The sequence below is a fragment of the Phascolarctos cinereus genome, unplaced genomic scaffold (assembly GCF_003287225.1).
Source record: "Phascolarctos cinereus isolate Bilbo 61053 unplaced genomic scaffold, phaCin_HiC Scaffold_1;HRSCAF=81, whole genome shotgun sequence".
Classification (NCBI taxonomy): Eukaryota; Metazoa; Chordata; class Mammalia; order Diprotodontia; family Phascolarctidae; genus Phascolarctos; species Phascolarctos cinereus.
The window spans coordinates 108327892-108350844 of NW_027555514.1; the positions used below are offsets into that span (position 1 = coordinate 108327892).

Sequence of the window (22953 nt, forward strand, 5' to 3'; positions counted from 1 at the left end):
ATAATATGTCAAAGAAATTGAACAAACCATTTGAACATTGTAACAGTTTATTGTAACAAAAAATTTTAAATAAAAACACAAGCCCAGAGAGATTTATAAGTGAATTCTGTGAACTACCCAAAGGACAATTAATTCCAAAATTATATAAATTGATTTTTGAAAAAAGAGAAAGAGATTCAGCCAAGATTTAGGCAAATATGGTCTCAATACCTAAGGCAGGCAGAGATAAAGCAGAAAAAGAAAATTGATAACTAATTGAATAAAATATTAACAAAGAAACAACCTTCAAATATTATTAAAATGATTATACAACATGAAGAAGTTGGATTCATATCAGGAATATAGGATCAATTAACTTTAGGAAAACTATAAACATAATAGATCATTTTAATAATGCATATCAATAAATGCAGAAAGGGCTTCTGACTAAACCTAACATTTGCTTATGTCGAAAAACACTTTTAAAAAATGGAGAAAAATGTAATTTTACTTAAATTTCTAAATAGTCACTATCTAAAACCAAGAGGTAGGATTAAATTTAAGGCAGAAATTTTATAAACCATTCCAATAAGACCAAGGATGAAGCAGGAATATCTTTTATCACCACCATTGCTTCATATAGCACTATAAATTCTTTCAAAAAAATACAAAAATTGTGGGAATAAATATGAGGGGAAAAGTAAATTATCATGCATTGCAAAGGATATGAAGTTAATTAGGAAATATTAGAAATTCACCTAATAATAATTCTAACTTTAACAACTAGTAAAGTAGAAGGATATAAAATAAACAATATCATCTTTCTTTCAATTCATTACTGATAAACCTTAAAAGGATGAGCTAGAAAAATAAATTCCATTCAAAATAACAATGTGTGTTAAGTATAAGGGAATACATTTATCAGGCTTATTCATTATATAAATAAAACTATAAAATACTCTTTACAGAAATAAGTAAAATAACTATAGATTTTATTAGCTGTTCATCATTGGACCATGCTAAATTAGTAACAATGATGCTATGAAACTGAATTTAGAGATTTAAGATGAGAAGATAAATTGCCAAGGAATTACTAGATAAAACAAATAATAGAACTCATTAGAAAGAGCAAAAGATCAAGAACGTGAAAAGAGATAATGAAAGAAGCAGGAATTAAGGGAGTTAACAGTACTACATCTATACTATGAAGCTGCAGTCATCTGAACTGTTTAGTATGGGTTAAAAGATAGAAAAGCTGATTAATGGAACTGATCAGTTATATAAGACCCAGAAGCAGCAACATGTTCTTTGATAAGCCTGAAGATACCAACTACTATGGTAACAAGTCCCTATTTCACCAAATCTGCAATAGGTACATGAATATAAAGGTCATATCATAAACAAATTTAAGGAGGAAGGAAAAGGATATCTTTAACAATAACGTACAAGATCAGAATTCTTAACTAAGCAAGTGACAGACATAACCATAAAAAACACACAATTTATATTACCTAAAATTGAAAAGCCTTTATACAAGCAAAGTCAATACACTTAGAATTAGAGTATACTGCAATAAAATGAGTTATACCTGTGTATAAAAATCAATATAAGGTAGGTTCAGGAGGGAGTGCATGAGTTAGGGGAGTAAGGGGAGCTAGGGACAGGAAAGGCTTTATAAAAGTGGTCATCAGAGAGGAAAATTTGGGAGACATGCACCAGAAGAAACAAAACTGATCTTTTACTTTATAGCCCTAATCTTGATTGGTACAGAAAATAAAATATGAGAGCAAGATGAGACAATGGCCATTCTCTCATTTTGAAGTGCTGACTGATCAGTGGCAGAGACATTTATAGCTAAGTACCAGTAATAAGTGAATCCTAGACATGCTACATATCATCATTGAAGAGAAAATAAGTCAACAACAGAAACTAGCCACTTCATGCTCAAGGCAGATACGGTCCTGCAAGCAGAGAATTGTCATCAAAAAGAATTGTAAATCAAACAGAACACCAGGATTACAAATTTGATAATCTCTCACATTTCACCCAGGCCTAAAATTCTATGACTTTCTCCTTGGTTGTATATGATGTAACTTCTGGAGATTCTCAAGTCATGATTCCAAAGAAATAACTGCTGACCTAAGGCTACCCAAATGAACAATTAGCACCATCTAGTGGTAACCTACTCAAACGACATGTTCCTGGCACTCAGAAATTCTGAGAGGATATTATTAATTACACCTAGAGAATTTTGGAGATCATCTAATCTAACTCTTTCATTTTACACATGAGATAATTGATCCAAAAAGATGACAGTCTAGAGCTATTTCTTGTGGACTAAAATGCCATTCTGATTCATTAGAGTCTTTAGAAACCAATGCCAACTGTCAATAAACCAGAAATTGGGATAAAGCACATCCAATATTCTAACAAGTCAGTGCACTTCAAAATACAAGAATTGTCCACTCGGGTGAGCGCTCCCAAAGCCAATTCCAACCCTTTGTACTTTTAAGGGCAGAGATGTCAAATACACACACCCATAAGAGACCCTAGCAGAACCAGATAAAATGTAATTGGGAAATATTTAATGAAATATAAAAAGGCAATAAAAGATAGATATTACATTTTAAAACTAAGCCAATATGTGGCCCTCCAGGGATCCTTTTGTATGGAATAGTCCTCACTTTCAAGAGTTTGACCCCCACTGGTGTAGATGACCAGTTTTCCTGAGGCCTCTTCTTGCATTCATTACATTTCCCCTGGTATGCTAGTTATTTGTGTAAGCCTTTCACCCCATTTGCCTTTAAGCTTCTTGAGAGCACAGTCTGCTTCTTATTCATTCAGTTGATAAGCAGTTATTAAACTTGTCAGGCACTGTGCTAGGTGCTGGAGATACAAACACCAAAAAATAATCTGCATTCCAATGGGGGTAATCATGGGCACAGATGATAAATATGAAAATATACAGACATATGTATGCATACACACACACACACACACACACACAGAGTGATACAAAGTCATTTCTTTTGGAGGGAGGGTTAACACTAACAACTGGATCTAGACAGCATTCCTGTAGGAGCAGGACATGAACTAAGCTTTGAAGGAAGTTACAGGTTCAAGAAGACTGAAGGCAGACAGGCCTGGTGAAGTACAATTTGGCACAAGGCCAAAGGGGCAAGAGATAATGTTATGTTCGGGGAAGAGCAAAGCAGCCAGCCTGCCTAAAAGGCAGAATTCATAAAACCAAAGTCATGGGAACTACTAAGCCTAGAAAGGTCAGCTGGAGCTGTATAGTGAAGGGAGGCAAATAGAAGTGACTGGGCTGGCAGAAAGAACACTGGATTTAGAGTCTGAGGACCAGAATTCAACCCGCTTCTGCCACCTAATATTGTGGTACGTCAGACAAATCACTGGATCTCCCCTCGTCAGTCTCCCCTAAATGAGAGGCCTGGACTAGCGTCTAAAATCCCTTCTTGCTCTGAAGTTTCCATCTTATCCTAGGCTGCGGTTCTTTATTTGGGGTCCATGAACTTTATAACTGTATTTCCATATAATTGGTTTCCTTTGTAATCCCATGGATTCTGTTTTATGCATTTAAAACATTCTGAGAAGGGGTCCATAAGAGTCATCAGATTGCCAAAGGGATCCATGACAAACAAAAAAAGGTTAACATCTAAAATAGCTTTCCAAGCTCTTACTGCAGCTTTCTAAGTAGGAGTGTGACAAGGTAGAACTTGTGCTTTAGGAATATTTGAGTTGTGTTAAGGATGAAATGGAGAAACTGAAAGCAAGCCTAATCAGGAAGTTATTGCAATAATTATCCTTATGTCCCTAAAGCCTAGCACAGTGCTTTCCACACCATAGATACTTAAGTGAATTGCTATGAACAAAAAAAAAATCATCATCTGGTATCTACCCTTTGGTAATAATAGCTAATATTTACATGATACTTTAAGTTTTCAAAATACATGTATTAATTCATTTTATCTCCACAATATCTTCATTTTATAGAAAAGGAAACTGAGACACAGAGAGGTTAAAGGGACTTGCCTAGGGTCATACAGCTAGGCAATGTCCAAGGCGGGACATGAACTCAGGTCTTCTTGACTCCAAGTCCTGTAACCTCTAATAGCTGCCCTGGTGAATTTCCCCAAAATTTAGCCTTCCAGTGACATACAGTCCATAAAAGGGGCTCCCTCCCCATGTGATACCTTTCCAGCAGTTTACTAGGATCTACCTAATGCTGGCTAACATGCCCTTCAAGAACCCGGGCCACATCCACCCTGTCACGACACATTAGAGAAGATGAAATTCTATTTGCTGAGATTCCATAACTTAAACAATTTTAGAACTCCTGTATAAAATCATGGAAGAGCTCAATGCAGAACAAAGAGTTAAGCCCTTCTCATCCAAACCTAGACTCACTTTACACATAGTTAGCTTCCTCTTCTCCAGGGTGCTGGGTGGGTCAAGCGACCCAGGCTGCCTCATTAGGAGCTGGGCTCCCAATTACACTGGCCGAGAGACAAATAGGCTGGTCAGGTCTAAAGGTTCCACAGAGGGGAAGCCAGTGGTCTTCAAGTACTTAGACCAAAATTACAAACCCAGGTAATTGACCCCTGTATGGTTTTTGCCTGACAAAATGAAACTTAAGTGACAAAAAATTACAATAAACAATTCGCTGGCAATGTACTAACAAACACTTCATTTAGTCAGCATCAGTAAGATATCACATAAATGAAGTTGCCAAATACTTGAATTTTCCTTCTAAAAAAAACTTTTTTGGTCCATTTTTTTTCTGAAATGTTATATACAAAATGTGTTCCACTCTTCCTTGCCTTATCAAATAATGTATGAGAAACAAGAAGAGAATTTAACCCACTTCTGATGTCTGAGGGACACACAGAAGCATGCTGTAGTACAGCGTGATGTGCCGTCAAAACTGCCACGAGCAACTCATCTTCTCTCAATTTTAACTGTTACTAACTTCTCCCTGCCTTTAGCTTGGAATAATGTTCTTGATCCTTGCCTCAAATCTGTTGCCCTTAGGGAATTGAACTGAAAAGCAGTCTAGTGACTTTAAAATCCACAATCTTAATGCAAACACAATTCAAAGTCAAAAGGCATGGGAGGTCACCTTTCTTATAAGACCAGGCTCCCTAACAAACAACTGCTTTCCCTGCTCTTTGTCTTTCCCTTTCTTTTTTCTGGCTATCTCAGCATTGTGACTTTGCCCACCGACTGATGGTAAGTGTACACTACTGTAAATGGTATTTTTGATCATATTTCTTATTCAAATAGATTGCCTTTAATTACTTCTATTTGTTAGCAGGATTCTTCTGAATTAAGTAAGAGATTCTTGGTCACCACACAGCTCAATTATTGCATCTATCCTAATGTTGTTTTTGCTCTAGATCTTTTTATTTCACACCCTTTACTAACACAGATCAGCAATTCTGCAATTTAATTTGGAGAGTTAGCTGTGACAGTGAGGAGACAGTGAGACAACTTGCCAATGGTTACACAACCAGTTATCTGTCACAGGCAGTACTTGAAACCAAGATATCCTGACTCCCTGCCCCAGGATGCCTCTCTGCTCCTGGTACTTTTTGTACAGCTTTGTCCTGTGGTGGGTGGGCCATGGGCCAAGTCACGACATGCCCAGTTTTATCCTACACTGCTCTCCCACACAAAACCCTCTGGCTCTAGCCAAACTAGTCTATTCAGTCATTAAACATGCCACATTGACCCTTCTAGTGCAGTTACCTGGAAGGTCTCCCTCTTTTGTATCTAAATCTTACCAGCATTTCTGGGCATCCAAACCGATTCCAAAATATTATTTGAGAGAAACAAAGGCATTTTGATAAATATCTTCTGTAGTTATTTTAAGTCTTCTTAATTACTATGAAAATCTGTAACATCAGAAGCAAAGTTTTCATTTTCTTTGTTTACCTGAATTTAGAAGAGTTGTTTCTTCTCAACAGTATTTCTGAAATATCAGACCAGAATGGTGAGATTCAAATGAAAAAGGAAACACTTTTACTAGACAGAAAATGTGATCAGACATGGAGTAATTAGAGTAGTGACATGTGAAATTTTGGTCATTTCCATCAAGTTAATTATATATGAAATAAAAATATAGAGTTAATTTGGGAAATTTCAAGACAAGTTTTGAAAAACAAATGTCAAATAGTTATTCTTCCAATTACATGTATAACAGAATTTATATACTTTCAGCCCACAAAACATTATTGGAAAAGAATGGTTTTATATTTCTGTAGAATCCTGTTCAAAGATAGGCCTAATTTATAAAATAATATGACTATATCTACTTATCCATATTCCTACTCCCAAGCATAAAAAAACCATGAAAAACAGCAGCATTATAGTTTTACTGTGATGAAGGAAAATCTAAAGTTTCAACAATACACCATTTGTTTTACATATGGAATAGGATCTAAGAATTTTTATTTTTTGCCCACCTCACCCTTGCAATAGGGGATCATTCACTAGGTCATTTTTCAAAAAATGGAATATCAATTTGTTTAAAAAAAACCTTTATTTTTTTAATTTTATTTTTACTGATGGGAATTGTGCAGAAAACCTATTTGTATAAGAAAAAAAGTACGAAAATATTTTTTGGCCACAATTTAGAAATAAACTGGTCTATAAAACGGAAATTAAGAATGTCCCCCATTTCATCTGTTCAGGAAGAAAGGAGTATAGAGTCTCTCAGCCCCTTGACAGCCTTAATAAGCCACGAATGCGCCTGACAAGTGCTTGTATGAAACAATATCGGGATCGAACTTTAGAGTATAATCCTTCAATGTCCAGCAGCTTCTTTTGCAGTGATTCACCAAAGGCATTGATGGCCTCAATCTGAAGCTAAAGGAAATGAAAAGGACATTTCTCAAAATGGCAATATCAAGGTCATTTCACAATTTAATACAGCTCAGAAATTTCTAGACCAACTTTGTCCTTAGGACCAATTGGTCATATCTCACATTTTCTACCCCAATAATTATTGATATGATAGGAAAAGGGATGACAGCTCTTTTTAACAAATTTATCACTTACATATAATGTATATTCCTGTCCAGATCTGTGACTTTATCAGCTCTGGAAATTCCTGGTATGGAGAATCATTCCCCTGACTGATGCAGATCAGTTTACTCATCTGTCACTTACATTCTCAGAAAGTTGCCACATCTTCCCAACTCCCAAGCCAGCCTAGCCCACTAACTACAATGCTATGTACCTCCAACAATGTCATTGTTATCAATTTTATCTAATCTTTGCATTTTAATTGTTTGGGGATACTATGGCCCAAACATTATATATGCACAAAAGACTAATTCCCTGTATCTGTGTATGCACACACTTAAGGCATAGCAAATGGAAGATATGTATGAGTGTGTCTTAGAACTATAAATCTGCTTTAAGTACTGATTACAAATTCAATGCTTATTTATGCCTTATTTAGGCAGCAGAGTAAGTGGCACAGAGGATGGAAAGATGGGTCTAGAAAGGGAGAGAACTGAATTCAAATTCATCTTTGGACACTTACTAGCTGTGTGACCCTGGGCAAGTCACTTAATCTGTCTGCCTCAGTTTTTCTCTACCTCACAGGGTTGTTCTGAAGATCAAATGAAATAATATTTTTAAAAGCACTCAGCACAATGCCTGGCTATGTGCCTAACACATAGCAGACAATGAACTCTTATTCTCAGATAGTAACATAAATCTATAATCCTACATATAACCAAACTTAAAACTGATGTGACACTACAAATCTAGTCTGGCCAACAACATGCAAATAAATTATCTCAACAAAATAACTGTTACATAACCGTAGTCAGATCTAGGCTGACATCATGGCAACTGAGGCACGAGTGCAAAGCTAGGCTACCTCCTCTTGATCCTGAATTGGACCCAAATTTCAACAATACTATCTCATTCAACAAATATCTGAGAGTGAGTGTGTCATGTGTGTGTGTGTATATGATGAGTGTGGTATCCCTGGTGTGTCTAGAACTGTGTGACTTGCCCTAGGAAACCACCAATATGTGTCTAAGGCAGGGGTGGGGAACCAGTGGTCTCAAGGGCATATGTAGCCTTCCGGGTCCTTGGGTGAGGCCTTTTGCCTGAGTTCAAGTTTTACAGAACAAATCCTTTTATTAAGTGGATTTATTCTGTGAAGTTAGGATTCAGTCAAAGAGCTACACTTGAGGACCTAGCAGGCCACAGGCTCCCCACCCCTGGTCTAAGGTGAGACTTTAAACCCACTTTTCCATATTCCACTGTTAGCCTTCTAATTCACTATGTCAAACTGAACACATGCTGCTCTTACAAAACAACCCTAGCAAGGTGTTTTACTACTATTTTATCATCAAGGACCAGTTTCCAAGAAGGTCATTAAAAACTAATAACTACTTAGGGTCTAAGTATGCTACAGTATCAGAAGAAGCAAAACTATCAGCCCATTTAAAATGACTGATTTAGTATCTTTCAAATTTGAGTATCTGATTTAAATTATATTCTAAGGTTATTTTAACATTTTTTATTTAAAAAAAAAACTTACAGGATCCACCTTACCTGCTCTATATCATGCTGGCTCACTCGAGTCAGCCCACTTCTTAAATCCAAGTTTGCATCTGAAGTAAAAGCATCTAGAAATAAAATAAAGGTTTTTACTTTTATTATGATTAGAATGTATCTAGATATCAATTCATCCACATATACCTGAATAAAGATTTTAGATACTATGATTTGCTGTCCAAGAGATAAAACCTGCTTTCCAATTCCATACCTACCTCTGTGAAAGCCAAAATGCACACAATAAAGTGTTGACTATATTTTCAATTTTTATAGAAAGCAGCATCTATAAAGCATTATGTTAGCCAGCCAGATCCCAAAGCCCTGTATGAATGTAAACCCAGAGGTACTCCAGAGCTAAGTCAGACACAAACAGATAGGATTCATGAATGGTTTTGAGCCCAATACTGGAGTAGAAAGAAGGTCAGAGACCAAGTAAACTGTGCATATGTTAGCCTAAGGATCTGGGGATGGAATGTTGCAGACCTAGCAAAAAAGTGGGACATACACCTTATCCACAAGCTGGCCACCTCCAAGCCAAGTGAAGCATGTGGGCATATGACTAGACTTCGGCTACTTATATGCCTATGGGCCACATAACTTTTTAACTCAGGCAATCTGTGCTCTCTACCTGCCTGCCTAAAACAGAGGCAAAATCTTGTCCCTTATTTCTGGCTTCCCTATGATTCTAGACTAAAGTATTCCAAAGTAAAGTTAAAACTGTTATTTGCCTAAAGCTTGACTCAACTGCCCAAGGCAAAAATCAATTTCCTTTTAAACAAAAAGGAAAAAAATTCTTTAAAAGGTCAAAAAAAAATCAGGTGATACAAAATATTTGGGAGTCTACCTGCCAAGACAAACCCAGGAACTATATGAACACAATTACAAAGCACTTTTCAGAAAAAATACAGATAGATCTAAACAACTGGAGAAATATTAATTGCTTGCAGGTAGGCCGAGCTAATATAATAAAAATGACAAACTTGTGTAAATTAATTTATTTATCCAGTGCCTTACTAATCAAACTACCAAAGAATTATTTTATAAAGCTAGAAAAAAGAATAACAAAATTCATTTCGAAGAACAAAAGGTCAAGAATATCAAAATAAATCAATGAAAAAAACGTGAAGGAAGGTAGCCTAGCAGTACCAGATTTCAAAGTACATTACAAAACTGTAATCATCAAAACAATCTGGACTGGTTAATAAATAAATAAGTGAATCAGTGGAACACATTAGATACAGAATACATAGCTGTAAATGACTATAATACTCTGGACTTTGATAAATCCCCAAGATCCAAGATTTTGGGGCAAGAACTATTTAATAAAAATTGCTGTGAAAAAAGGAACTAGTTTGGCAGAAACTAGGCACTGACCAAGATCTCATATTGTATACCCAGATAAGATCAAAATGGAGATGTGGTTCAAATATAAAGTGTGATATCATAAGCAAATTAGGGGAGCATGGAAAAATTTTATCTCTCAGATCTATGGATAAGGGAAGAGTTTATGAACAAACAAGAGAGAGAAGATCACAAGATTACAATGGATAATTTTGATTATATGAAATTAAAAATATTTTTGCACAAACAAAATCAATGCATCCAAAATCACATGGAACACAAGAAACTGGGGGAAAAACTTTTCCACTAAGTTTCTCTTATAAAGGCCTCATTTCTAAAATATATATGAAACCGAGCCAAATTTATAAAAGAACCATTCCTCAACTGATAAATGGTCAAAGGATATGAACAGGCAGTTTCCAGAAAAAGAAATCAAAGCTATGAATAGTCATATAAAAGGACAATTTTTTTTTATTAAACTGAGGCCTCCAGATAACTAGGTAGTAATAACTAGTTCTTAATAGCCACAATTAGCCTATGATAATGTGGTAATTCCACAAAGTCAAAAGAAAATTGCCTTGTCAAAGCATAAATCTCATTCTCTGCAGGCATTTAAGTTTTACTATATCATAATGCAATGATGTGCATGCAGAATAAGTCTTACCTTGTAACCTCCTACTTTTAAATGCAGCCCTGGAAGCCAGTAGAGAATCCTGGGAATCAGTGGGAGTGCATCGTAACAGATAGTATTCTAAGTGGCGCCAAAAAATAAATAAGCAGGTCTCTATGATATCTACAAGTGTGACCTCAGGTCAAGGAAAACAGTTTTATTAGGTAATTTTTCTTAAAAGGGATCTTCTGAGTCTAGTATATGCTAGAGTACACACAAGCTTTTTTAAATAGTACTGTCACTGTAGATATGATGCAGTAGCACTATTCTCACCATGGTTTTGGGGGAGAAAATAATTGTACACAATACTTAAATATTAAATGCATATAAACACATACACACATACATACATGAAGTAGCTATTAGCAGAGTTTTTTTATTCAAAGAGTAGAAAAGATTTAAGAGTTATAATAGTTTTAAGATAATGATACATATGCTGAAAACGTGAAAATGACTCATTTAGCTATTTTTGTTACTGATCAGTACTTTGTAGAGCTGCAGGATTATCACTGAAAGAGGTATCTTGCTTGGAGATCTGGGGATTGAGAGGACATAGCATTACTGCAGGCTTTCCCAAGGACAGACAAGAAGTAGTATCACAGAATTAGAACCCAGGAGTTAGACATGGGTGCAAAGCAGTCTCAGGGGAATCACAAGCAAGGTCCCTCAGATGTTCATAACCTCCTGCTGCTGTGCCATGAGCCCAAATAATCTTTAAGCAATTAATCAACATTGTTAGTTTCAATATACTATGTTTAAGAGGCAGTGAAAAGAAAACCTTTCTTGTGTTGAGTAGCTTGGAGAAAGAAACAATGGAAGTTTTAAGGCTTTACTTACATAAATTCCAATCACTCACTAAGCCCATTCAGAACAAGGAAGACCCATTATTCTCAACCCTGTTTAAGCCACATCTGGCATACGTATGTTCAGTCCTGGGTACCACCTCTTAGGAAGGATATTAGCAAGCTACAGTCTGTCCAGAGGTCAGTTACTGAGATGAATGATGAGTGAACTTGAAGTGAAGGTGACATTTCTAAAACTTCAATACGTAAAAGGCAGTTAGGTGGTGTAGCAGATAGAGCACTGGGCCTAGAGTCGGGAAGACCTGAGTTCCAATCCGGGTTCAGACACTTACTAGCTGTGATCCTAGGCAAGTCACTTAATTTCTGTTTGTCTCAGTTCCCTCAACTCTAAAATGGGGATAATAACAACACTTACCTCATAGGGCTGTTGTGAGGATCAAATAATAGATTTGTAAAGTGCTTAGCTCAGCACCTGACACATAACAGGGGCTTACAAAATTCCATCCCCCTCCTCCAAAGGGGCAAGTCAAGGAAGAGGATTTGCTTCATTCATTTCTCCAAAAAGCTTCTATACTCTCCCCCCATTCCCAGAGTTTTTCTTAAAGAGAAACGTTTAATGAAAGTTCAATGAAAAGGAATGATTTGGCTTTAACCTAAATGTAGAATTTTAGTTATCTCTATTAGATTCCATCTTATTTTCAGCAAATTGCTCAAGCCTCTTCTTTTAACACACTGTTCTAATCTATAACAATATATTTTTTAATTCAGTCACTCAACACGTTATCTAAGCCCTTCCACTTCTGCATCATCTGAAGACCTGATAACCATATGTTCTAGGTCTTTCTCCAAGTCTGATACAAATCATGATAGCCATCTTTTCTATGGCTTCATCCAAATTACTGAAAAAAGTTGCTGAACAAGGTAAGGCCAAGGATACAAGTCAACATTCATTAGATTCAGCTATTTAAGCCAGCTAGAAAAACCTAACTGTACAATTACACAGACCATTATTATTCAGATTACACAGTCTTAACAAATAGTCAACTGCTGCATTCCCTAATAGCTGTTCCCGAAAGACAAAAGTTCAGCAACCTGTTGATAAGACTGACTGAATGGTGAAGAAGCAGTGCAGCTACTTCTTCAAGTACCTCTGAAGGAACCTGTTACAGTTCCAATTATATGTGATACAGTTCTAATTATACACGACCAACTGGCCTTACTGTCACTGCCACCTTTTCAGGCTTTTAGTGCTGTTTTGTGAAAAAGAGGGAAATAGAAGATAGATTAAGAGGAAGTTGTTAATCTTCTTAACTGTACCCACCATTAAAAAAATAGTCCCTAAAAAGGCAAAGGTTAAGATCACATAAAGAGTATCACCTTGACCTGGTAATTTTAAGCAAGTCACTTTTATCTCAATAGGTTTAAAAATAAAACAGACCAAAGGAAGACTCCTTATAACTTTCTTCGCAGAAAAAAAAAATAACCTTTCCAGTGAAAACTCTTCACCAATTTTTAATTCTCCTCATATCTGGGGGAGAAACATATTGAATATGTAGAGCCACCACACTTAACTCCCCCTGAATAAGTTTCCTTTTTGAGTGGCACATCCTTCCAGAAAGAAAAACTAGCCCAGATCAAGGCAAAAGTTGTTAGAAAGAGGTATGGAAGGGATCTACATTCCACTTTTATCCTGACAGAGGAATGACTGATTTTTCAAGTGAAAGAAAAAAGAATGATTCTGGCTGCCAAAAGAAAGATCAAAATATAAAACTCTTAGGAATCCAGGAGAGAAAAGGAAAGGGCAGGCTTACTGGCAGCCCTCTCAACAAATAACTCCGAGTTACAGTGATGAGAGCCCCAGGCTGACAGGCAAGGACAGTAAACATCCCAGTTGGGCTGGCCCTGACCTCACAGCCAAGCAGGGCTCAGCTGACAAAACATGGCAGTGGAAGATGAGTCTTTCTAGCTTCCCCTCACCATCCTCCCCAATACTCAAAACTTTATTCTGAGATAGAAAGGGTCTAGAGGCCTTCTCGGCACTCACCGTGGAATTACTGAACACAATTCAGTGGGAAACTCACAGTACTTTGAGTTGGAAGGTTTTAAGAAATACTTTGGTTTGGAAATGAAATCTGCAAAAACATCATACTTCAAGGACCTGTAGTTGGTAGACTTCCTCCACCAGGGCATGCTACAACCGATTTATAACTTACAGTGTTAAAAGTCTGAGGCCCAAGGTAGTTAAGTGATATGTCAAAGGTCACTTAGCTACTAAAGGTCAGAGGCAAGATGTGAATGCTGATATTTCCGTCTGCAAGTCCAGCAGACTATCCACTACACCATTATGTCCTTCACATAGAGAACGGGTCAGGGAAAAAAAAACGCTAATCACCTTCAACTCAATAAATTTTTGTGTCCAGTAAGAGAGTAAATAAACATGCTATTGTTTTCAGTAGATCTTAACAGGTCTACACTTTTCCAGGTCTTGCTATTATTTGATTAAGGATACAAGAACAAAGGGAAAGCAATTTGGCTCGGTTGTTGATCAACTTCACCAAACGACGTCTTGCCAAGATGTACTTCTGGGAAGTGGAGATTTTATCGACTCCAGCTGGCATCACTGACTGGCACAACTGCAAAGAAAGGGATACATCATGAAGTAGATAATACAAATCCAGCAAATGTTCATAGCATGTCCAGTATGGGCAAGGCATTAAAGGCTACAAGCAAAAGAGGGCACCATAAACTTAAGCAATATGGTCACTAGTTATCACCAGCTGTGGGGACAACAGCCCTTCAGTGCTGACAATTTATTTCTGCTTTTCACCAACTTCAAACTATTCTGACACTTTCTTTAACTTTATATCTAAAGTAATTCTAACTGGATTTGTTTGTTTGTTTTAACTTTTTCCACCACCTAATTTTACTGATTTCTTCCCCGATATTTGCTGGTAATTAATGTGTAACCTGTGTCACCTGTCTCTTTACCTATAAACAGACAGCACATAAAACTAAGGACGGAAATATCCAAGCCTTAGTTACCAAAAGGGGCTGGCTTCAATGTCTACTGGATCAGGAACTATGTCTGGAAACCATCTCATTTCCAATAACAATGAACAAATTAGTACTTTGTAAAGGTACTCAATGTTCTTTTCACAGCTTAATTGCTAGCTTAACAGATACAAGTATGTCTGCTATCCTGATAGTGAAAGAATATTCACACTGATGAGATCACAGATCCACCAAAGCATATACCCAAGCCTCCTCATTTGGAAGATTTTAGTATATCAAAATTGTTTGATAAACCTGATAAATTACTGATCATTGACTTATCAGAAGACTAATTCAGAATAATACTCTGAGTAAAGAGGACTAAGTAACTCAACTAAAGGAATCAGCAAAGCAAGATAATATCACAAAACCTCCAAAATTGGAAAGAGGAAATACTGTTTCTGAAAATGAATTTTTAGTTTTAACTAATTCTTAAAGCTCAGAGCTTTAATAAATGAACTTCTATTAACATTTCTATAGGATATATACTAAGTAGTAATCAGTATTTGAATAAGTTTAGGTCTAGCCCTTATAATAAGGTTACTTCTTTAATCATAAACCAGTTTTATCAGTGTGAAAAGTATTACTAGCACCTAGCAGCAGACTGCACAAAGCAGACACCTAAATGTTTGACTGCATTGACCTAAAGTTCAGAAAAAGTATGACTATAGGGAAAATATAATGATGAGAGATGATGGTCAGGGAGGAAAATTTCACCATTCACAACCTTAAAAGTGTTACAGTTTCAAGTGATAGTGAGATATAAGCTATTATTGACCCACAGAGTTGCTGTGGTAGAGTAGAGATGGAAAACATATAGTTGTGCTTTGGTCATAAGAAATTTTCTACAATGACTAATCCTACACAACACTACCTTTGGTGTCAGTCCTTGTTCCTATAGTAAGTTCTTCTTTGGTGCCCATAATAAGCTCATCATCATTATTATTGTTATTAAATTATAATTCCTTATGATACTGTTTAACTTTTCACATCTGCATGTCAGGAACTCAGGACCCTGTCAGACTTCTTTATATTGTCCATTAAACCTAGTATAATGCCATATACATATAGGAATACAGTATATATTTGCAAAATGAATACATTTTCTATAACAAACATTATAAGGTGATGTTTAATGATTAATGCCTTTGGCAGAAAGAAAAAAGAGGACCCATATGCAAAATGCACATTTTCATAGGATATCCTATTTAGACTGTAAGCACCTTAATGAAAATGATAAAGGCATACTGAAAGCTTACCTAAAAAATCACCTTTAAAGGAAAGGCAGCTATCTAAAAATTCTGATTGCCTCAGCACAGATTTTAGACTATAAGCTCCTGAAAATATTTATTCAAAAGTAAAATCCCACAGACTGGCAGGTGGGTTCCATGATAAGGTGTTCCCCACATCACATCTGACTAAAGAACTGCTAGGTTTACAAGGTACAACCATAACATTAGAGCCTGATTCCATAACCAGCACATCAGAACCAGTCTCATCATTTTTAGAGTCATTCTTCATCTCTCATCTTTGTTCAGTTATCTGTAAGAACAGTATCCCTTTTCTTTATCCAGAAAACTTTTTTTCTCAATTTCTTTTTTCCCCAATAAGGATAGGCAGTTTATTATAGAATACACACTTCTTTTATCTCATCTGGGGGAAGCTGTTCTACATTCTGTAGTTTGTTGACATTCTGTCGATGACTGTCATAATAAGTGAAGAAATCATTAGCACTTTGTTTCAGCAAGTAGACAACAATGCCTACGCCAGGAAGACGCCAATATGGAACCACTGGAGCTTGAGTGTCTAAGGAGAAATGACAAAATAGAAGAATATTTAACCCACAATTATATCAGTACATTAATCAACATCTATAATGACCAATTTTAATGCATGGGAAACCAATCAAATCAGAGGGAGAGGTGCCATATTAAACAGATTTCACAGCTACTATATTCCCACTGACAAATATGCTTCCTTATATCACTAAAAACAACTAAAGAAGAGCAAACAGTATGGTGAGGGAACAAGAAATCACATTATATCATAATAAAGCTGATACTTATATAGCACTTAGTTTTTCAGAACAAGTTACAATATCTCATTTGATCTTCACAACAATCCTTGAAGGAAAGGTACTATAGGAATTACTGTCCTCATTTTAAAGATGAGGAGACTGAGATTCAGGGAGATTAAATGACTTGTCTATGATCACATAGATAACAAGAATTAGAACAGGAATCAAATCTCAGCCTTGTTGACTCCAAGTCTAATGACCTTTCCATTCTACCATAATATTCTCCCTTATGAAGATGAAATGAAGGAACTAGAGGTGACTTGTTAGAGAAGATAACAACTGGGACTACAAAAATTGTCTTCAATTGCTTAAAGGACTGTAATGTGAAGAGGGATTATACTTGCTTTCCTTGGCTACAGAGGGTAAAAATAGGACCAATGGATAAAAGTTATCTAGAGGAAACTTTAGGATCAATATAAAAGGCACTGAGTTTTCTACATCAATGGTCTTCAAGCTATAACTTGTCAGGAATGTTGCAGAGTTCAAGTGTAGACTGGACTAGGTCAGGGTTGTAAGGAATGTGTGGCCTTCAGGCCACATGTTCCCCAACCCTGGACTAGATGCTCTCTGAGATACCTTCCAACGTTCAAGATTCTAGGAATCTATTTGTGCTAGGTTCATTTCTACTTTTGTTTCTCTCATCCTGTTTATTATATTATCATCTTAAAGTTACTTTTTACTTTCAGCTTGGATTATTTATTTTGGGGAGGGAAGGAAAAGCCCTTTTGTTCACAATGGACAATAAATCCTGTATAAGGACAGGTAAAAAGTTATTAATGTTCTAAAACATCTAAGTTCCACTTTATCCAACTTGGAAGTAAATATTTATGGCAGTGGGGTAGGGAAAAAACAAATCAAAATAAATTTCTGTTAAACTGAATTACATCAAAATAAAGGAGAAGGAAAAGGAATAAGCATTTATATAGTGCCCACTATGTGCCAGGCATTTGCTAACAACTTTAAAAATATTATCTTATTTGATCCTCACAACAACCTTGTGAATTTATTATTATCCTCATTTTACAGTTGAGGAAACTAAGGCAAACAGGGTAAATGACTTGCCCAGGGTCACATAGCTAATAATCTACAAACTTAACTGGCTTTCAACATAAGAAAAACTGTGCTGGTTCAGCACAGAGAAACTCGTCACAATTTTTGTCATTTGCCAAATTTAATATTAATACAAATTAAGCTTAATCCAAAATAATTTGTTTCATTTTCTGGTTTCAAAGAACAGGAACAAATTTCTCATAACCAAAAAGATAAGAATGAAAATGAATCCTCAAACCAAAAACTGTACTGACATGTATCCAAAGGCTAACTGCTTGAAATACAAATTTTGTTCTTCTATTAAACTTCTATTCTACAGGGAAAAGTCAACAGGAAGAAATCACTTTTTATAAATCTTTAAAAACTTTGTTACCATATATTTAAATGTGATTTGGAGAGTTAAGTGTAGGAGGGAAAGGGCACAATCTCTCTAAAAGTAATTTGTGTCAGAGTAGTCCATTAAAGGATAGATTGTAAAACTCCAGAAGTAACAAAGAAAAAAATTCTTATTTTGAGCTCTCAAAAAAAAAAGAGTTTGGGCAAATTAAGGGTTGGCTTTTAGAAACAACTACCTTTCCCTGTGGGAAAAACAGAATCACAGAGGATTCACTACTGCCTACATTCACTCATGGGGTGCTCATCATCTCTCTTCTATTCTTATAATTAGAAAGTCAGTTTTTACCTGGTGAAAAGAGAACAGAATTGAATTTATTAGATTGTTAGAGGGAAAGGAAATTGTGAGACTGCTAAGTGGAATATGAATTCTCTCCCTGTGATAAATCATAAGCAGACTTTGAAAGGTTTCCCTTAAAAAGAGTGGAGAAAAACCTCCATTGAAGGATTTTGGTACCAAGCTGCTTTGAAGAATGGAGGCCAGAGTTGAGAACTATTTTTATACTCTGTGGGGTTTTGTCTACAAGAAAAGATTCAAGGTCAACTGACATTTACTCTACTTAGACCTAGAGCAAATAAACAGGATAAATTAAGTAGAGAGTATTAACAGTAAGATAAAGAAACATTTCAGTTCTGAACCATAATTAAATCAATTCTATTGCTACTTCAGGAAATGGCATGTCAATTTACTTCCAAGGCTTCACTCCTTTCCAAGTCAAAATATCCCTCCTCGGTATCATCCTGCCAGATGTTTTATTTCTCCCTATTAAAGTGTGAGTTCCTCAAGGACAGGGACTGTCTTCACTTTTGTATTTGTATGAGTGTTTAGCACAGGGCTTGGCTTTTAAGTAGCTGCTTAATAAATACCAGATACAGAAATTTATTCAAATCTGGCTCTAAAAGTATACTTTATAATTTCACACCAATATTAATAAATAGTTCTTAATATTGTTGGTTTATTTTAATACATAATTCTACATTTATGTAAAAGAGCACAAATGAATGGAAGTTATGACCTGGTACTCAATCAACTGCACCTATGGAAATTTTCTTGCTGAGATTGTGAGACCAGCCCATGTAACCCATCCATCTGGTAGTAGTTTGTTCAAATTTATTGCCCAGTGCCTATAAGAGAATAAACTGCCACATACAGCTAGCCTAGAAAAGCTCACTGTAGGCATTGAGGAAAGACCTCTCAAAGCAGAAAGGCCTAGGTTCAAGTCCTCTAACACATACTAACCCGTCTGAGACCCTGACAAAGTCATGGGTGGAGGAAGTTTCCTCACCTGGGAATTTCCCATACCAAAGAAATCACAGGTCCAGTTCCAACCTCAATATAAGGTAACAGCAAGTATTGCTCTCACTACTATGAGAATGATGAAAGCAAGATCTTAGGGTAAACTAGAAGCAGGTAGAATTACCAAACCAAGTCAAGAAAGGTACTATATAACATCAATTTCAAATAATTTAAGTATTTTCCTCCACCGAACATTAAAGTTAAGTGTCTGGAAGAGGGGGATGAGACAATTCACCTCATGGCACCAGCTCAGTCAGGGAATACCAGTATTTTCATCTCAAGTAAAGTAACTGGATCTTCCACAGGGCAATAAGAAACTTCTCCAACCTTCTAATGTGATTTTCAAAATCACAGAACTTTAGAAGTAATCTGGTACAACTCCTTCATGTTATAAATGAGATAACTGAGACCCCAAGAGAGAAACTTACCTAAAATCACACAGCTAACTTAATGGAACAGTCAGGGCTAAAATCTCATAAAAAGTTTTTTTTTAAAAAAACATGTTTTAAAATATGCAAATAAAACTAGGAATGCTTCAAATGAATCACTGGATAATGGCAAAGTTAATGATCTGGCAGTCACCAATGATTAGCCTAGTCATTGTACTTAGCTTAATTTATACATGGTAGGGGAAGATGGACATGGCTTAAGAATAGAAAAGTGAATTTCAACAGCGTAATATCTTCCTGTCAAATGTGTGAATTATCTCATTCAGTAGATTCTGACTTAGCATCATAAATATTTGCTGATACAGACGAGAAAACCCAAATGTTTTAGCTATCATGGTGAAATTGCATACACAAAGCTCCATGAATTGCTACTGAATCTTTCTTCCACCATTTCATGAATGGAAGACTTCTGGAGAACACCCTGAGAGAACACCCTAACCCAGCCCACAAACCTGCACCACACCTCAAACATCCCTGCTTGGGTCACCAGCATGTCAAAAACGCTTAGTCAAATGTGAAGTACAGAATTTACTTTAATCACCACAAAGGATTTCAGAGGTCAAATTATGAAAAGCTAAGAAAATTTTAAGAACAATATTCAGTAACTGGATCTAGTTTAACACATGAATGGCTTTTATGGCTTGAAACAGTTTCTCCCCAATACCAGCTATTTGCCCCAGGTCTTTGGGAAAGCCTTGTCTTTAATTTCTGTGCTCAAAGTACAACCTGTGGCTCCTAACTGAAACTGCACTTTCCAGACACTTGAAGCAAAGGCCAGCTATAATCCTGTGCCCAAGAAATCCATGAATTTCATCTATTCTCATGTATGTTCCCAAACCCCACCACAGCTGGCCTGATCTATTCAACCTTTCCCTGAGTCTAACACAAATACATTTTTTAAAATCTCGCCAATATCTCTTAGGTAGGATAATTTTATCCCACCCTAGAATCTGCAGGCTCAGGACTGTTATATTTTTCCCTCTTTATTCTAATTCATTTACACAAATTGGATTTATAATTAAAAACCAATTGTATTTATGATTACTTTAGCATTGTCTTAGTAAGGGACATACTTAGAATATTATTTATCTCACTCATTAAAATAACAATAGAACTCTGTTGTAATCATTTCAATAACAAACTCAAGTTTCCAAACTTAGAAAATAGAGTAACAATTCCCACCTTGTCGTGGTCCATCTCTGTTAATGGTTTCAGAAAGGCTAGGGGTGAAGAGACACACTGCATGCTGAAATGTCGGAGAACTCTGCAACATGAGTGACTGGCAATATTCCATGACATTGGCACAAATCTACAGTGGAAGAATGGCAGGCAAATCACTGAAATCCAGTCTCAAAGGATAATAATGCCACCACCTAATTTCTAAAACTATTAAAATCACATGATCCTCAATTTAAAGAATACTCTTCCAAAATCCTTATTCCTCTTACCTGTTGCATAGCCAGTTCAATCTCATCTCTCTTGTTCATTCGATCTCCCTCCACACCATCCTGAAACTTAAACTGCCGCAGTCTATCTGAACCACCGAAGCGACTTAGTAGTCCTAGGCACTGGCGCTTAAAAACAAAAAGGAACAAAATTTCTAGTTGATATATCACTGAGTACTACAAGGTGGTTTAGGGAAGGATTCGTGTAGAAGGGGGCACTTGTGCTGAATACTGAAGGAGGTGGGGGCAAGAAGGGAGTGAAATTCAGGCATGAGAAATAGCCACTGCAAATATGGCAGGAGATGGGAGATGGAGAAAGTGCCATGTGTGAGAAATGGCGGGAAGGCCAATCTAGCTAGACCACAGAGAGAAGGAAGGGGCTGGAAAGGCAGGTAAGGGCCAGGTTGGGAACAGCTTTAATAACAAAAGAGACATTTAAATTTGATGCTAGAAGAAACAGGAGCTACTGGAGTTTATTGAGTGAGAGAATGATGTGGTTGGACCAGGATCTCATTAAGGAAAAAGATTTTGGCAGCTGTGTGGAGGATAGATTAGAGACACTCAAAGCAGAGACCAATTAGGAGTTCACTGGAATAGTTCAGATGAGAGACAGATGAGAAGACCAGACAGTTCTAAACACAGGTTATCAATGTGGCTAGCCTACATACATAAAATGAATTACTATATATAGGCATCAAGTCACTCAACCTCTGCTTGTCTCGGTTTCCTCAGCTGTAAAATGAGGAAAATAACAGCACCTACTTCACAGGGTTACTGGAACAATGAAATGAGGTAATGTTTGTAAAGTGCTTTTCATAGTGCATGGTCCATAAAGATACTATATAAGTGTTAGCTACTATTATTATTATTATCATCATTATAACATGTGCATCTTATTTCATCAAAATTAATGAGAGGGTTTTCAATTGTAAAATGTCTATTTTAAGGCTCTTGTGTGTGACTCTTACAGATATAAGAGCTATATAACTTTCTTACTGCTTACGTAATGATCCATTAACAGCAAAAGTCTTCCCTTCATTCTGATAACAAGTGCATTTTAATTAAGCAAATATAGGAGATGCTGGGAGGGGGAACAAACTACCCGTGAGTAGAAAATGGGATGTTTAATGACTGAATTTCAAGATAAATAGACCTAAAAGTCAAACTATCATGTAATCAATTGTACAGACATATTTGCTTTTCAAATATTTTGAAGTGAAAGAGAAAAATCATCAGCCACACATACCAGAAGTATAAAAATATGTTTTTGATGCATATAACTACACCTTCAAACCCAAAATGTAAAGAATGATTGAAAAATGGCATGTTATAGAAAACTAGTTTTACTGATAGCTTATTTAGATTTAAAAGACATAGGTACATTTTACAAGGTAGAGAGACACCAAACTCTTTAAAAGGGAATGAGGCTTGACAGAGCAGTAAAACTATAAGTGTGGAGTAAGGCAGCTATTGTCAGATATAACCAATGTATATTTTGTTTTGTTTAACTGTATTTCTTTTTTTCAGTTTTTTATTTAAATTTTATTTTATTTTCAAATAAAGATCTGAATTCTCTCTCCCACCTTCTCCTACCATGGAAAAAAGGAAAAAAAAATCCGTTACAAACATGTACAGTCAAACAAACCAAATTCTCAAATTGGCCATATCTTTAAAAAAATTAGTTCACTATACTCTGACTCCATACATTTTTCCTCCCAGGTTTCTCTGAAACTTTCATCTCCGTCAACATTTTTTATACCACAATAGTATTCTATAACATTCATATACCATAACTTG

General features: G+C 36.1%; 1 protein-coding gene across 2 annotated transcripts in view; it reads right to left on the reverse strand.

Moving 5' to 3' along the window:
• Positions 1–6522: 6522 nt before the first annotated feature.
• The window catches only part of NUP205 (nucleoporin 205), a 92436-nt gene continuing 76005 nt past the window's right edge, over positions 6523–22953 (reverse strand). For both annotated transcript variants that reach the window (XM_021002355.2, XM_021002356.2), the window contains exons 37-43: positions 21160–21285; positions 20894–21020; positions 16085–16251; positions 13904–14027; positions 10586–10714; positions 8578–8651; positions 6523–6867 (exon numbers count right to left, since the gene is read on the reverse strand). In XM_021002355.2, the coding sequence (XP_020858014.1) occupies positions 6715–6867; positions 8578–8651; positions 10586–10714; positions 13904–14027; positions 16085–16251; positions 20894–21020; positions 21160–21285 (900 nt within the window). In that variant the 3' untranslated portion in view covers positions 6523–6714. The remainder of the gene's footprint in view (positions 6868–8577; positions 8652–10585; positions 10715–13903; positions 14028–16084; positions 16252–20893; positions 21021–21159; positions 21286–22953) is intronic.